Genomic DNA, 17225 nt, shown 5'->3' with positions numbered 1-17225 from the left:
TTATCATTTAATTCATCCTTGAGCTCAATGTGAAGTCCTTACAGCAGGCTGATGCCGGCCTCTTTCGTTTGCAGCCAGGCAACTTGTTTGTTGTCCTTTCAACTGTGTGTGAGAGAGCACAAGTACCGTGCTCCAAATGTGGAGGCTAGAGGACAGTGTGGGTGGGTCGGTTTTCTTCTACTTGGTTCTAAGGCACAGTCTCCCTTTTTTCTGCACTGTTCTCTTTACTCAAGGTGAGCTGGCCCGTGAACTTTCAGCCAATTCTTCTGTCCCTGCCTCCTGTCTCACCATAGAAGTGCTGAGATAGTTGATGTGTGCCACCCCCAATCCAGCTTTTTTACATCAGTTCCGGGAATTGAACACTTCCCCATCCCACTGTTCATCTCCCATCCTGCTCTTCGTCTCCCATCCTGCTCTTCGTCTCCCATCCTGCCCTTCATCTCCCATCCTGCTCTTCGTCTCCCATCCTGCTCTTCATCTCCCATCCTGCTGTTCATCTCCCATCCCACTGTTCATCTCCCATCCTGCTCTTCATCTCCCATCCTGCCCTTCATCTCCCATCCTGCTGTTCATCTCCCATCCTGCCCTTCATCTCCCATCCTGCCCTTCATCTCCCATCCTGCCCTTCATCTCCCATCCTGCTCTTCATCTCCCATCCCTGCTGTTCATCTCCCCAGCCCCTGCTTGTTCTTGAGCTTCTTTTCTTCTCCTGTCATAAACAATGCCCAATGGAGATGCTAATTGTCTAGCATCTGCCTGTGACCACCCACTAGACCATGCTAGACTTTCCATTCCTGGAGGTAGGTTTGCCCACTTTCAATTTATTGGTTCCACAATCTGGGGAGTGGAAGTCGGGATTCTTTACCCAGTGTTGTGGTGTTTACAGCAATGTGTCTTTCCTCCCCAGTGCCAGTATTAGCATGTGGTGATGATGACTGCAAAATTCAATTATTTGCTCAACAGGATGATCAGGTAATGAATGCTTTTCATAAGAGACTACAATTATGTTTTGCTTAGTGACATATCTTAATACAGACTTTCTACATTATAAAACTTTAGGAATGTTGTAATTCAGGCCAATAATCAGCAGGGTAATATTTTGACAGTGCTCTGTTAGATGGTCTTTTACTCTCTGACCACATGGAACAGCTCCCTTGACTACCAGACCCAGAGTTATTGGAGGAAAGCTGGTGGTTCTGCGGGGGAAGGGTTGAAGAGCAATGCCGAGCTGTGTTTTTTTCTTAAAAAGTTGAGGTGAAACCTAACAGCTGAGTGACGCCTTCTGGTTGTGCTCGGTTGTCCTCGAGCTGCGCCTCTGCTTTGGATAAACTAAAGAGAGAGGTCCCAGAAACAGTTGTTAGCTCTGGGCCCTTGTCTCCTTTCATTCTGTAAGAAATTTAAAGTGGTTGTTAAGTCCAGCTGTCCAGCCTTTTCTGTACTGTGTCCAGAGATACACTATTCACCTTAGAAACGTTTTAGTTATTGAGACTTGCAGATCATGTCTACTCAGAGTTGCTCAGTTAATCACTAGGTATTATATGATGAGATTTTTCATTCCCAAAGGAGTGCTTTACTCTGGGTCTAGTCCAGTGGTGTTCTTAGTAGGAGTAATGCAACAGGACTGTCCGGGGCCATATGAAGTCACTGAGACACCTGAAAGTGATAACGTCTTACCTCAAGCCTGCTGATTTTTGTGATCTTCCTAGTTTCAGAAAGTACTTTTTCTCCATGGACATGAGGACTGGATCAGAGGCGTGGAATGGGCAGCCTTCGGTCAGTGTGACATTTTACCAGGCATGCACATGGAAGGGACGAGTTCGTGTAACTTCAGGAAAGCAGCTGCTCCAGCCTTACATTCCATTGTCTGTTGTCCCAGTTAGAAAAGGGGAGAGAGAGAGAGAGGGAGAGAGAGAGAGAGAGAGAGAGAGAGAGAGAGAGAGAGAGAGACTGTCTGTGTGTCTGTCTGTGTGTCTCTGTTGCATGTGGAGATCAGAAGACAACTGGCAGGAGTTGGTTCCTTCATTCCATCATGTGGGACCTGGGGATCCACAAGTACCTTTACGTACTGAGTCGTCGCACTGGCCCAGATAACTCTTTAGTTAGTTAATTGGGTGGCAGAGGATGAAACAAATCGATGTTTACTAGATGATACTAGCTGTCTTCTGATGTTCTATGAGTACCACTTGTGTAAATATTTATTAGCATCCGTGTATTTGTTAGTGCTACTAAAAATAGATGCCAGTCACATAAATGGAGGAAGGAAACAAAGGCAGCATTTTTGGAAATCTGGAACTAGGTACATTGTAAAGGAGAACGTCTTCACCTGTTTAACCTACATAATGTTTTTAAAATGAATGAAACGTCTTTTTAATTAGGTGGAGATCTCTTCCTAGCAAGCTGCTCACAGGATTGCCTGATAAGGATATGGAGGCTATGTATGAAGTCATCTTCAGAGACTCAAGATGATGAGATAAGACTGAAGGAAAACACTTTCACCGTGAGAGATGGAAGTGAGTAGCAGAGACGTAGCTGACGAAGCGACTCGCCCGGCTGCTGGCCTGGTTGTCCCACACACCTGTGTAGAGACCAGCTTTTTGTGTTTATGTTGGCTCTGTTGCTTTTCATATCTGGCACATACTTTCTGTAAATTGTATTACTCAGGTCTTTTTAATTATTGAAAGTTATGTTTAGTGTTCCTCAATAAGTTAATTTGTAAAGTGTTGAAAGTTTAGCTGGGAAGCCCTGAGGAATAGTGTGAGTCACCCATACTTCCGTTGGAGCATGTTTATGAGAAGGGAGTTGAAGTCTTCCCTTTTTTGACTACTGTATATAACTCTGATGTTTTTATGGTTTAGTGATAGCATGGCCCCCCGCACCCAGTAGATCCTGCTGGGTCCTGTTGGAGCATTGGACTGTTTGAGTTTGTTTATTCAGTTCTAAAGTCAGTCCTCATGAAGCATCATTCATTAAGTGTCGTGTTTCTTTGTTACCATTAGTTGTGAAGCCCATTATAATTACGACTTTGATGACAGAGTTTTGTGGGGAAAACTAAGAAATGATATAGCCAACATATTATGAATATCTATCGAGTGCCGAAATATGAAAATTTTCATTTATTTGTTTTTTTTAATTTAATTTACATGAATGTAAATGCATTCATGTTGTGTAATGCCTGTGGAGGTCAGAAGAAGGCATTGGATCCCCTGGAACTGGAGTTACAGATGGTTGTTAGCTACCATGTGGGTGCTGGGAACTGAGCCCAGGTCCTCTGAGCCATCTCTCCAGGAGCCTCATATTTATTTGTTTTTAAAGTCTATAATACTGATTTAGTTTCCCTTATTTCTTCATTTATGTGAAAGATTTTAGATGATGGTTTAAGCCATTATGTTTGGTAGTGTGGGGAAAGGAGGAAGCTGACTTGTCTGTTTTTGCTGTCCATTTAAGACAGTGTCTCAGGGATCCCAGGCTGACCTCTAGCTCAGTATGCAGCCTAGGCTGCCCTTGAGCTCCTGATCCTGCTTCTACCTTCTATGTGCTGGAATTACAGGGATGTACCACCACATCCAGTTTATGTGGTACTAGGGATTGGAACTAGGGTTCTGCACATGCTAGCAACTGGATTGTATCCCCCAGCCCTTATTTTGTTTAAAAAATTGGGAGGGTTGCTATTTACTGTTTTGGTAGTGCTAGAAACTGAACCTGAGGCCTTGCATGCGCTGTACGTGCTTGGCAGGTGTTGAACCACAGAGCTACACCCAGCCCTGGTGTTTGAAGTAGCATATAAGAACATAGGAATTGTACAAGTGCTGTTTCAACACGTACATCATATATGGTTTTGCTTTTTGTTTGTTTGAGACCGGTTCTACCTGTAGTCTTAGCTGGCCTAGAACTTGGTCTGTAGACCAGGTTGGCCTTGATCTCACAGAGATCCGCCTGCCTGTCTTGGAATTAAAGGTGTGTGCCACTACACCCAGCTATAGTTTTGCTTTTTAAAATTCAGTTTAACTGCTGTTTCATAAAATTTTCATACAGTGAAACATATTCTTTAATATTTATTTATGCCCAGATAGAGAAACACATAGGAGGAGATTCATGTTTAGAACTTATTTTCATAATTTTGAATAGTGGGTGAGGCTAATGAAATTTAGACTGCGTGATGATATTTTGTTGACTCTATGTTTTCTGATTTTTTGAAATTAATTTTAAAAATCTTTTGGATTTTTAATTTATTTTTACTTTATGTGTTTGAGTGCTATTCCTGCATGTGTGTAAGTGCACCTGTGTCATGCAGTGCCTGTGGAGGACAGAGAAGGATCTGGAGTTATGGATGGTTGTTAGCCGGGTGCTGGGATTGGAACTCCGGTCTTCTGCAAGACTAGCCGATGCTCTTAATTGCTGGGCCATCTCCAGCCCCTTGGGTTTTATTTTTGAGACAGGGTGTCTCTGTAGCCCCAGCTGGCTCAGTATGTAGACCAGGCTGACCTCAATCTCACAGAGATCCACCTGTCTCTTAAAGGGATACACCTACCATGCCTGGCTTTTTTCTTTTTTTTTTAAATTTATGCGTATGAGCGTTTTGCTTGTGTGTGTGATGCAGTGTCTGTGAAGACCAGAAGAGGGTGTCAGGATCCCATGGGACTGGAGTAATAGACAGTTGTTAGCTGCCATGTGTGTGCTGGGAACACAGGTCCTCTGCAAGAGCAGCCAGGGCTCTTAACTGCTGAGCCATCTCTCTAGACCCTTGTTCTAATTTCTTGACATAATTTCACAACTGACTTAATTGTGCAAATACTCTTTTTAAAAGAGCTTTAAGGAAAGGTACCTTCCTTGTGTTTGTTGTAGATATTAACAGGACATTTGCAGTTACTCTGGAGACTGTGCTGGCTGGACATGAAAATTGGGTAAACGCAGTTCATTGGCAACCTTCATTTTGCAAAGGTAGGAGAAAAGCAAACACCATCTCTTGCTTCATTAGATCTAACGGTATTTTCAGCTGACTAGCTGAAGTGGAGTACGATTAGAAATCTTAATATAAGGCTTTTTTGGAGGTGGGGGGCTTTTTGAGACAGGGTTTCCCTGTAGCCCCAGCTGGCCTGGAACTTGCTATGTAGACCAGGCTGACCTCGAACTCACAGAAATTCACCTGCCTCTGCCTCCCAAGTGTTGGAATTGAAGGCCTGCTCTCCACCATTCCCTGCTAATATAAAGTGTTTCCAAGCTGCCCCATGTTAAGACTGCACATTCCTGGTGTGCTGACATTTAGCTTCATTGAAAATTGCACTCAGGTGACCATGATGCTCCATGATGCTTAAATCACCACACGCCTGTTAACTTTCCTTCTTTAAAAGTTTCTGTGTAACTTGAGGGTTTAAGTTCACTCCCTCCCACGTCACTGGAACCTTCAGCCTTGGTAGTGTGTGTAGTGAGAGAGATACAAAAAAACAAAAACAAACAAACAAAAAACCCCTCCCTTTCTTCCTTTCTTCCCACAGCTCAAGTTTAATTTCAAACTAAGAAAGGTCTTGCCAAGTGTGGTGGTGCACGGTCCCAGCACCAGGGAAGTGAGGCCGAAGGGTTATGAGTTTGAGGCCAGGCTGACCTACATAGTGAAACCCTGTTTCAAAGAAAAATGAGAATGAGCTATGAGCATGGTAACACATACCTGCAATTCTTTTTTTTTTTTTTTTTTTTTTTTTTTTTGAGACAAGGTCTCCCTGTAGCCCCAGCTGACCTGGAACTCGCTAAGTAGACCATGCTGGCCTCAAACTCACAGAGATCCACCTGCTTTTGCCTCCTAAGTGCTGGGATTAAAGGCGTGTGTCACCATGCCCAGCCTCACATCTCTGTAATTCTAACAGTCAGGAGGCAGGAGGATTGTAAGATCTAGGCCAGCCCTGAATAGTGAGACCTTGTTTCACACACACTGGCAGCTCACAGCTGTCTGTAACTCTAGTTCCAGGGGATCTGACGGCTTCTTCTGTCCTCTGTAGGCATTGCACGACATGGGTGCACTCACCTACATGCAGGCAATACACTCATACACATAAAATATAAATAATAAATAAAATATTAAAAAAAAAAACAGACGTTTTGGCTGAGCTCTTACGTCACCCCCAGTTGATGAGACTGAAAATCAAAATGAAATCACTCATTTTATAGTTTCACATTCCCAAGCTGAAATTAAGGGTTTTTTTTGTTTTATTTTTTGTTTTTTAACTCACTATGAAGACCAGGCTGGCCTTGAACTCACAGAGATCCGCCTGCCTCTGTCTCCCCAGTGCTGGGATTAAAGCTGTTCATTACCATGCCTGGCTGAAACTAAGTGTTTTATCTGAACTTTCTAAGAAAAAGACATCAGTATTCGAGAAATGACTGCCAGTTTTTCCATAGTTCAAGAACCTGTGTGTCCTTTAGACCATTGAGCCCATTCTCCAGTGGAGACAACGAAAGCCCTGAGTTCAGTGTGGATCAGTCCTGACATGTTGAATTTCTGTTACATATTCATATAGCCATAAATAACATTGCTTTAGTTGATAAAACTTGGTATCAGTGTGTTTATCCCTTTGCATCATGCTTTTTAAAACAAGTCTTGGAGCTCTATCCCTGTTCCGTGTAGCCCTAGTTTTTTTATTGCACTGCAATATTCCATTGTCTGAATGTATCACAACCCACCTGTTCTTCTGGTAGATCTTTGCAGTTGAGCCTGGAACTTACTGTGTAGCCCAGGCTGGCCTTGAGCCTGAAGCAGTTCTCCTGCCTTGGCCCCCTAAGTGCTGGAATGAGAAGATGTGAGCCTGCACACATGGCTTTGCACATTTTCCTGTTGTGAACAGTGCTACAGTCTTTTCTGTGCACCTGCTCTGTCCTGGCAGTCTTGAACACTGCACTTGCTGATCACCTAAAGGTATTGTTTTTATTTAGATGGTGTTCTGCAGAAGCCAATGAGATTGTTGTCTGCCTCCATGGATAAAACCATGATTCTTTGGGCTCCAGATGAAGAGTCAGGAGTTTGGTTAGAACAGGTAAAATGTGGATATTTAAGAACACAAAATTGAACTTTTAAAGTAAATGTATAAACGAAAGCTGTCTCCTAGAACTATAAATTTTCACTCTTTGCACACATTAAATGAGTTGAATTTAGTCTCTAGAATCTATATCCGTTGTAAAGAATGGGCTTATTGATTGAGAATCATTTCTGTCTGTTGTGTAGGTTCGAGTAGGTGAAGTAGGTGGAAATACCCTGGGGTTTCACGATTGCCAGTTCAGTGAGGACGGCTCCATGATCGTGGCTCATGCTTTCCATGGAGCACTGCACCTTTGGAAGCAGAGTGCAGTGAACCCGGTAAGAACGCACTTCCAGACCTCACTGATAACACTGCAGAAATGTAGTAGGCACATTTAAGTGGAGATGGCATCACATTTATTTGTTTATTTTAAGTTTATTTTATGTAAATGAGTGTTTTGCCTGTATGTATATAAGTGCACCATGTGAAAACAGAGCCCATAAAAGCCAGAAGGGAGTGTTGAATCCTTTGGAAATGGAGTTATGGATGGTTGTTAGCTGCCATGTGGGTGCTGGGAACTGAACCTGGGTCCTCTGCAAGAGCAGCCAGTGCTTTAACTGCTGAGCCATCTCTCCAGCTTCACCATCACTATGTCTATGGGTATCTATTATCACACTAGATAAAAAAGCTTGGGCTTTTCTAGGAAGAAAACTAGAGTTGAGCAGCAGTGCTCAGGTATTGAATGATGATGCTTGGATATTGTTTATGTGGGGTTGGAATGCAACTCAGTGGCATTTGTCTAGCACCCCGCCCCAGATATACAGATGAGCCACGCATGGTAGTATATGCCTTTAATCCCAGCACCTGGGCAGCAGAGGCAGGCTGGCCTCTGAGTTCAATGCCAACCTGGTCTTCATAGTGAGTTCCAGGCCAGCCAGGGCTACGTAGTGAGACCCTGTCTCAAAAATATAGATGAAAGTCGGGGTCTAGATACTAGAGAAGTATACTTTAAATAATAAAGAAGTGTGAATGTTGAGTGAAATGTGACTCATCAGATTTTGAATTTGTATCTAATAGCTTACTTTTGAAGAAAAATTTAGTTTTTGTGTGTATAAGTGTATTGCCTGCATGTGTATAGATGTACCTGTGTCATGCAGTGCCTGTGGAGTCAGAAGAAAGAGTTGGATTCTCCTGGAACTGGAGTTACAGATGGTTGTTCACCACCATGTGTGTGCTGGGAATCGAACCCAGGTCCTCTGCAAGATCAGTTAGTTACTTAGAGTTATCTCTCCAACCCTATAGCTTCCTTTTTAAAAAAACATGTTTTACATTTGTTTCTACATGTGTCAGGGCGTGGTGATGCACGCCTTTAATCCCAGCACTCAGGAGGCAGAAGCAGGTGAATCTTGAGTTCGAGGCCAGCCTGATCTAAATAGCAAGTTCCAGGCCAGCTGGGGTTACATAGTGAGAACTTGTCTCAAAAACCAAAAAAAATCAGTAAATAAACAAAAAAAACCCAGATTAGGGAGGGAGGGAGGGAGGGAGGGGGAGAGAGAGAGAGAGAGAGAGAGAGAGAGAGAGAGAGAGGAGAGAGAGGAGAGAGGAAGAGAGAATGTTTCATGGTGCAAATGTGGAGGTCTAAGGTCGATGTGCTGGAGCCTGTTCTCTCTCCACCATAGGGGTTCTGAGGATGGAACTCAGGCTGTCAGGCTTGGTACCAAATGCTTTTTTTTAAACCTGCTGAGCCATCTCAACAACCCCAGTAGCTTCGTTTATAAAATACAATTTCATGGATTTGCATAACTTAGTTTGTGGGCTTTGAAATAGTCATGTTACCTGTGGGGTTTTAACTTTTTGGTGTATTGGGAGCTTTAGTCTTCATCCTCCATGTGGACTTGACCTTTATGATTATTTCCTTTTAAAATGACCGGCGAATCATCAGCTATGATATTGTTAAAATAATAAATTTTGCGGGGCTTGATGGTGCATGCCTTTGATTCCCAACACTGCCTCCCAGGCAGAGGCAGGCGGATGTCTGTGAGTTCAAGGCTAGCCTGATCTACGTAGCGAGTTCCAGGCCAGCTGGGGCTACAGGAAGACCTTGTCTCAAAAAAAGACACCCCCCCCCAAAAGAAATTTCTATTAGGGAAATTTCATTTCCTTAGCTCAGCTGCTCTCTAGGACCTTTGGAGAAGAAAGTGTGTGATGTGGAAGGGAATCCAAAGTGAAGACAGGATCTCCCTGTGCTCCTGCTTATGATTTGACTTGCCAAGTGCTAAGGGTATTTTTGTTTTTTAGATGGATTTTAATTTTTAGAGCAATGTTAGTGACAGCAAAGCTGAGTAGAAAGTGAGTTCCTCCATACCTCAAACCCAGCGCACTGTAGACCACCCACAGCATAGCACACAGCTTTTATAATTAAGATAATCTTCTATAGGGCATTCTTTTTACATTTTGTATTGAATTTTTGTGATTTTCATACAATATAATTAGATGGCATTAGATCTGCTTCCCTCTCCCTACCTCCCCCTACTGCCCTCTACCCAATTTAATGAGCTTTCACATATATATATACACATACATACATACATATGGCCTATAGAATATGTTTGTGTCCCCCAATGTCCTTCAGAGTGTGGGTCCATGCACTGGGCCCACCAGAGTCCCAGTCCTGTAAAGCACATCTCGCCTCCTTCCAGCAGCCATCAGGTTGGGTTGGGATTACCCACTTCCCATGTCTGTGCTGGGATTTTGTCTGGTTTGAGTTTGCATGGGACTTGGGCGTGCTGTCACCATTGCTGTGAGTTCATATGAGTAACTGACCAGCCGTCTGGAAGACTCTGCCTCCTTGTGGTCATCCACCCCCTCTGGCTCTTGCAATCTTTGTGCTTCCTCTTCTGCAATGATCCCTGAGCCTTGGGAGGCAAAGGTTTGAAATAGGTGTCCTATTCAGGGATAAACACTCTGCAGCCTCTTGTTTTCTATAAGGATTTGTTTTATTTTTAATTAAGTGTGTGTGAATGTGTGTGTATGGGTTATGTACATGTGAGTGCAGTGCCTATGGAGGCCAGAAGAGGGCATTGAATCCCCTGGTGCTGGAGTTGCAAGCAGTTGTGAGCCACCTGGCATGGGTCCTGGGAACTGAAGTCAGGTCCGTCCTCTGGAAGAGCAGTACGTGTTCTTAACTGCTGAACCATCTTTCCAGCCTCTCAAGATTAATTTTTATTTATTTTTTCAAATACTTATTTTATTTGCCAGATGTGGTGGTGCACACCTTTAGTCCCAGCACTCAGGAGGCAGAGGCAGGTGGATCTTTCAAGGCCAGCCTAGTCTATATAGGGAGTTCCAGGCCAGCCAGGACTATACAGTGAGACTTTGTCTCAAGAAAATCCCAATTATTTTATTTGTGTGTGTGTGTGTGTGTGTGTGTGTGTATTTGTATGAAGGTATGTCCATGTGTGTGCATGCCTCTCTGCTCATGGAAGCCAGAAGAGGGTGTCAGACCCCTTGGAGCTGGAGTTACAGGTAGCTTTGGGACACCTGATTTATTGCATGGGTGCTGAAATCTGAACTCCAGTCCTCATGATCACACAGTGATCACTCTTAACTGCTGAGTCATCCCTCCAGCCCAAGGCTGATGTTTATAAGCAAATAGGTCAGTCAGTATGGAAATTGTACTGCTTGTCCCAAAGTGCTACCTATTGCACACAGCTGCTTATATACATCATTAAAGTAGCTTTGGAACTTATATTTGCATCACAGAGGAAATTAATATCATTTCTTTGTCATGCTTTTTAAAAATATGGCTTAGTTTAATTATTGAACCAGGCTTGGTGGTACACGGCTATAATCCCAGCACCTGGAGGTAGAGGCAGGTGGATTAGGAGTTTAAGGCTAGCCTTTGCTATATAGTATGTTTGAGGCCAGTTTGGGCTACAGGAGACTCAGTTCCAAAAATCTGAAAAAAAGTTAAATTATATTTATTAGCCTTGGCATTTGACAACCTGTCAGTTACTTACACAAATTTCATTTTCCTCATAGTCAAGTTTTACGGACACCTGAGTTTATTTTAAAAAAGACTGTGTAGACCAGACATAGGGCATTGTCAGTGTTATTTCTGTGTACGGTTGCTGTCACAATCTCCCCAGTGGGTGGGTCAACTAGGTGTGATTCATCTTTTTGTTCTTTGCACCTGTAAGTCCTTTTGCTTACAGGAGCCTCCAGGCCCACTCAAAATCGGATGCTCTTTACCTAATTCTCTTTCTTTTAATTGAGTTCAAATACTCAGAGCGCACATAGTAGTCAGTTCTCTTAGTGCGAGCTGGTCACCAATATTTAATACCTGCTTTACAGGAGAGTTAACTGAGACAGATAAGATCAAATTGTGTCTGGCTGCTGGAAGATGTTCAGTAAATGAAGATGCAGGAAAGCAGCCCATGGTTGCTGTTTCAAAGGATAGAACACATGCTTGATGTTGAAGTTCTGATATGGTTGGTTGGGAAGCAGATCCTCTTATTTTATGGTCCTGTCTTGTGTATTAGCTGTCGCTTGTCCATCTTTCCTCTTGCCACTGAGAATTGTGATTGCTGGCCTTGGTTATTTTGATGTGTCATGAGCACTTTTCATTGCAGAGAGAGTGGACTCCAGAGATTGTTGTTTCAGGACACTTCGATGGTGTCCAAGACTTAATGTGGGATCCAGAAGGAGAATTTATCATCACTGTTGGTACCGATCAGACAACTCGCCTTTTCGCTCCATGGAAAAGAGAAGACCAGTCACAGGTAGGATGTCTTCCTCTTTAACTTAGGGTCTTCCTTCCACTTGAAAGAACTTCCAAGTGGGCTTGCCTTTTGTTAGCTCTTAGGAAAACACAGGCCAAAACCTTGATGAGATACAACTGTACAACCTGTAGATCAGAAAAACTGAACTTCTGACAATGGCAAGTGCTGGTGAGGATGCAGAGGGACCAGCGTGTCCATCTGGTACTGGCAGGAAAGCAGAACTACCCAGCACTTTGAACACAGTTTGGCATTTTCTAAAAAATCTTAAGTATCTTCTCTTTGCAATTCAAAGATAGCTCAGTGTGGCAGAGATACCACAGTGTGGTGGTGCCTGCACAAAGACAGCCTGACTCTTGGGGTCATTTAAAATCAGCCTAATCTGCTCTCAGAACTTGTTCCTTCTGATTTCTCTGGGAGCTGTTCCTCCAGCCAAGGGTGTACTCTTTTTTCTTTATTTAAACAGTACATCCAACATGACTTGGGAAAGGAATGAAGAGCCTGTCTTTCGAGGGAAGGATTTTCCCTTTCTGACCCCCTCCTGACCCAGAACAGCATACACAACCACAAAGAGCCATCTCATCCCACCCAGTGTTTGCAACATTAGCTAGGGATAGTTCGTTGCTTCCAACATTGCTGTTTCACACTGATGTTTTCATAGCACGAGCACACACATTATTCTGGGCATGGTCAGGGAAGGGTCATAGGGAGAAACAGCTAGCATAATCTAAGATTTAAGCTTTGTTTAGCTTAGCTTGTAAAAGTTGATACAAGAGGAGGAGCCCAAGGCCTAGGAAAAGATTGTTTGCATTGTTTTCCTAAAGTCCCTAGATTTAAATAAGCTGATTGCACAGTAGGAAGACAGATTCAATAGTGTTAATTGATCTCTAAACATAAGATTAACTTTGGTTACAAGGTTAGGTAAAATTCCCATTTATAACAGAAGATAGTCCCAGAAAAATCATTCCCATGGTTCAGAGTACGTCATATGAGTGGCCTCCACATGCATACTGTGGCATGCGTGAGCAGGTGCACACATATTCACAAAATAACTTTTAAAGATGTAATTAAGAAAAAGTCATGTGGTTAGAACATTTTGTCGTAGTTCTTGTGATTTGTTGCCAGCATTGCTCATTAAGTAATTTTGCATCCAATACTTTGCTTATTGAAAAGAACTGGTTTTTGAAACATAATTTCTATTCTACTGTGTTTTAATCCCCAGGTGACTTGGCATGAGATTGCAAGACCCCAGATACATGGATACGACCTGAAATGCTTGGCAATGATTGATCGGTTTCAGTTTGTGTCTGGAGCAGATGAGAAAGTTCTTCGAGTTTTTTCTGCTCCTCGGAATTTTGTGGAAAGTTTTTGTGCCATTTCGGGGAAGTCGCTGAGTCACGTACTTTGTGATGTGGGTATTCCTCCAAATGTTTTACTTCAGTCATTTTCTTTCAAGTTTAAAAAGTTTTTGCTTCAGGTCATAAATACGGTATATGGTAGAAAAGAAGTTCTATGTTGTTGTTTTGACAAACCTCTTTTAAATTTTATTTTATTTTTTTATGTGTATGAGTGTATTGCCTGCATGTATATAAGTGCACCCATGCCATGCAATACCCATGGATGTTAGGAGGCAGTGTCAGATCCCCTGGAACTGGAGTTACAGATGATTGCTAGCTGTCATGTGGGTTCTGGGAACTGAACCTGGGTCCTCTGCAAGAGCAGGCAGTGCTCTTAACCACTTAGTCATCTCTCCAGCCCGATTCAACAAACTTGTACACAATGTGGTATGCAGTGACTTAAATATTAAACGGGAATTTTGTGTAGCAAATGAGTTCAAGACACTAAAGCAGTAATATCACATTCACTTGAGGCATAGATATTGTATGTGGTTTCTGCAGTAGGTGCCTATGATATAGAGGATGGGCTCCATTTTTATGAAGATTACCATCTTTCTGGAGGGTAGGGATGAGGGTAGGAAACTAATGAGACGAGACTAGTTAATTGCTAAATCTTATGAAACTAAGTTGTAAATGGAAGAGGTCACTGAATTGGCATAGTGAGAATATTTTAATGAGACTTCATTTATATTATAGTATGTTTTTATTTTTGCTGTTTATACTTACCTTCTACAAAGGATTTGAGCTACTCACAAAAATACATGAATTTGGCTTTAGAATATGGCTCAGGGGTAGAGTGATTGCCTAGCATGTGCATGGCCCTTGGTTTGATCCCTAGCACTAAAAACAAAAACAAAAAAAACCAACAACATGGATTCTAAAATTAAAAGCAATTTAGATGGAAGGGAAATAAAGTCAGCAGACAGTTCCGTTACTGAGACAATGGCTGTATTACACATAAATGCATATTAACAGTTCGTTACTGGGAGTTGGGTCCCAGGCAGAAGGCAGGAGTGAGCAGGGGGAGGCCAGAGCTATTGGAGAGAAGAGGGAAATGGAGAGCTGAAGGTCAGGTGCTGTGGTCCCTGGTGGCAAGTGCAATTGAGATTGGTGGTGGTTTAAGAATGCTGTGGAAAGCAGTTTGGAACAAATCGCTGTGTGAGAGCCCCAGACCGAAGGCTGTGAAACCAGCCGCAGTCTGGGAAAGAGCAGAAGAAATGAGCCACAGAAGTGAGGTGCAGCTCCAGTTCTGGAGTGAGCGCTGGGCTTTGTGCTTATCTAACAGGCATTTGCTTTGTTGCTTGTTTCTGATAATGGATCATGATGAACAGTTGGAATAAGTTCCAAAGGGAGGTGTCCATTGTGATTACATAGAGCTCAGCCTTTGTGGGTAGAGGGACAGTTAGTTTCAGTTTCTGTCCAGTTCTAGGAATTGAAGTGGGGTTTTCTGGGTTCCATGAAAGGCTCAGCCTCAGGAGCATGCCTGGCTCCATGTCCTGGGACGCAGGGGTGCTGTCGGCTAGCGTGGCTCTCACTCTTTGGTTTTGCTCCATACAGAATGCTGCTAAGCATCTGGGAATGCTTTCCACTCTCCCACAGTGTGTTGGGTTAAAGCTTGCAGCTCCTCGTGTCCAGGTGGCCATATCCAGTGACTTGGAGGGTTACATTCATATACTCATGTGTCTAGTTCCAGCCTCTATTAAAGCTTAATTGGTAAGAAACACTCAGCATATGACTGTGTGCCAGTACTGATGGCTAGCATATGGTTTCACATGTGACAAACTGATCTCTTCTAGTACAGGATCTAGAGTGTTGCCTCTTCAACAAGAAGTTTTAAAGTAGCTTTCAATTATTTACATATATGTGATAAAAAAGTACTGTGACCGTGCCTTCTCCGGTCACATCCGAGTGTCTCCGGATGTCCTTGAGGCTTTTGTGGAGGACAGCTCTGCGTCCTGCTTTTCAGCTGTCTCTACTTGTCAGACCCTGAAGCCCACTGAGCTGTGGGGTCTGGTGATTATGATTACGGATTGGGTGATGCAGGAGCAAGGGCCTGCCTGTGAGAGGGATGGCTCAGCTTGGCATCTGTTCAAGAGCTGGAAGAATGGGCAGACAGCCACACAAGGCGGGCTCAAAACCTTCTCAGCATTTATGAATATGACTTCTTTGTCGTGCTTGAGGTAACAGTAACTTTAGCACTTAACACATACAATCATGTTTTTCATTCTAGCAAGACCGGGATCGTCCAGAAGGAGCCACTGTCCCTGCATTGGGACTATCAAATAAAGCTGTCTTTCAGGGTAAGGCCTGGATCTCTAGAATTATTAAGTCCACACTGTTCTTAAAACCTAGTTACAAGCTTGTGTAATGTGTCCCTGATATTCACTGTGGCTAGTTTTTAAGAATCACAACACGTATCTTCTGAATCACATACTCTGTGACCACTGCTCAGTGTACATGGGGACCACTAACATGGGTGCACCTTTCACCCAGAATTTCACAGGTGTGATGATGTATAACCTGAGGAATCAGTCATGCATCTAAAAAGGCCATGAGCTGTTGGGGAAAGAAATAGAGCTGACTCACACTTGAGGAGCTAGCTTGGAGATTCCTAGAGTAGAAATGCCCCCACTTTGGAATCTCACAGGCACGGCTCTGAAATACACTGCTTTAAAATGTGATGCTAATGGGTGGCTTGGCGTTGACAGCCTGGAAGACAGGATAGCAGCTCCACTCATGGTGTCCATGTCTCTCCCAACTAGGAGACATGGCTTCTCAGCCTTCTGACGAAGACGAGCTGTTGGCTGGTTTCAAGTATCCCCAGGTGGCCTTTCAGCCCTCCATCCTTACTGGTAAGAAATGACAGAAAGATGATTTGATAAAATCAGTAGTGCACACAGTATTGAGTCTTTGGTTGCTGACCTAAATAGAGCTATGCAGTTTACTTTTCTATTTGGCTAAAAATAGAAAAAATAATTGTAGTGTTAAAAATTTATTATAGAATTAAAATTTTATTGTAGAACCTCCTACTGAGGATCATCTTCTGCAGAACACTTTGTGGCCTGAAGTTCAAAAACTGTGAGTTGAATTGTGCACTTGGCACGAGTCCATCATACCTGTAGGGTTTTTCCGTGTGACTTGACTTTCTCCTTCCCCTTCCTCCTACCTGCATTTTCCTCCTGCTGCTCAGTAGAACTTCATAGAGTGAGAATCAAACTCCATGTCGATTTCTGTAGTGTTGTTTATTATGCTTATTAGTTGATTGGTCTGAGTTTTGTCAAACAGGGGAGTATAATAAGGTATGTGCTTTTCTGTTTGTTGTTGACCTTTTTTTTTGTCCTTGCTGGTTCCCATCAGCAGGTTTCCATGGTTGTTTATAATAAGTACTGGCTAGGATCAGAGATAAAAACTTGAATGTTAATCTGATCGTTTGATGAAATGTTACATTTGGAACCTGTCATTTTTCTCTGGTCTGTTTTTTCCTAACTATTTCCCTAGGCAAAACTGAGATGTTCCCTTAAAGAGTTATGTGAGGTCGAGAATGGTATCTTTCACTTTTAAGGGCCACAGCATGAGGACAAGTGGATTCCTCATCCGTACAGACATCATGTGTTTTCTCTTAATTTTAGGTATGGACATGGCTATGAAATATATTGTGTGGCTTGTAACGGTTCAAAGACTCTGCTTGCCTCTGCTTGCAAGGTAGGGTGGTCTTTTCCTTTGGTAGAGATTTAGGCAGAATTCCTGTGAAAGACTGCTGGTGTCTTCTTTTCCTGACTCTTCCTTAAGTTCTGTCTCCCTTGTCTCCTTTTAAAAACTTGTTTGTGGGCTGGAGAGAGGGCTCAGTGGTTAAGAACACTGACTGTTCTTGCAGAAGACCAGGGTTCAAATCCCAGCACCCACAGGGCAGCTAACAACTGTCTGTAACTCCAGTTCCAGGGGATCCGACAGCCTCTTCTGTCCTGAGGGCATTGCACGACACGGGTGCACTTACCTACATGCAGGCATAACACTCATACACATAAAATTAAAAAAATAAAAGTAGC

At 43.0% G+C, this 17225-nt stretch overlaps 1 protein-coding gene across 2 annotated transcripts in view; it reads left to right on the top strand.

The window, feature by feature from the left end:
• The window catches only part of Elp2 (elongator acetyltransferase complex subunit 2), a 44358-nt gene that overhangs the window by 12952 nt on the left and 14181 nt on the right, over positions 1 to 17225 (top strand). For both annotated transcript variants that reach the window (XM_029563295.1, XM_008832514.3), the window contains 12 exons: positions 908 to 972; positions 1707 to 1773; positions 2376 to 2510; positions 4843 to 4938; positions 6922 to 7022; positions 7211 to 7342; positions 11636 to 11785; positions 13005 to 13193; positions 15410 to 15479; positions 15942 to 16031; positions 16200 to 16257; positions 16809 to 16881. In XM_029563295.1, the coding sequence (XP_029419155.1) occupies positions 908 to 972; positions 1707 to 1773; positions 2376 to 2510; positions 4843 to 4938; positions 6922 to 7022; positions 7211 to 7342; positions 11636 to 11785; positions 13005 to 13193; positions 15410 to 15479; positions 15942 to 16031; positions 16200 to 16257; positions 16809 to 16881 (1226 nt within the window). The remainder of the gene's footprint in view (positions 1 to 907; positions 973 to 1706; positions 1774 to 2375; positions 2511 to 4842; positions 4939 to 6921; positions 7023 to 7210; positions 7343 to 11635; positions 11786 to 13004; positions 13194 to 15409; positions 15480 to 15941; positions 16032 to 16199; positions 16258 to 16808; positions 16882 to 17225) is intronic.

The sequence above is a fragment of the Nannospalax galili genome, unplaced genomic scaffold (assembly GCF_000622305.1).
Source record: "Nannospalax galili isolate Female #2095 unplaced genomic scaffold, S.galili_v1.0 scaffold15, whole genome shotgun sequence".
Taxonomy (NCBI): domain Eukaryota; kingdom Metazoa; phylum Chordata; class Mammalia; order Rodentia; family Spalacidae; genus Nannospalax; species Nannospalax galili.
The sequence above is the reverse complement of the archived record's forward strand: the minus strand, read 5'-3'. Positions and strand labels throughout refer to the sequence as shown.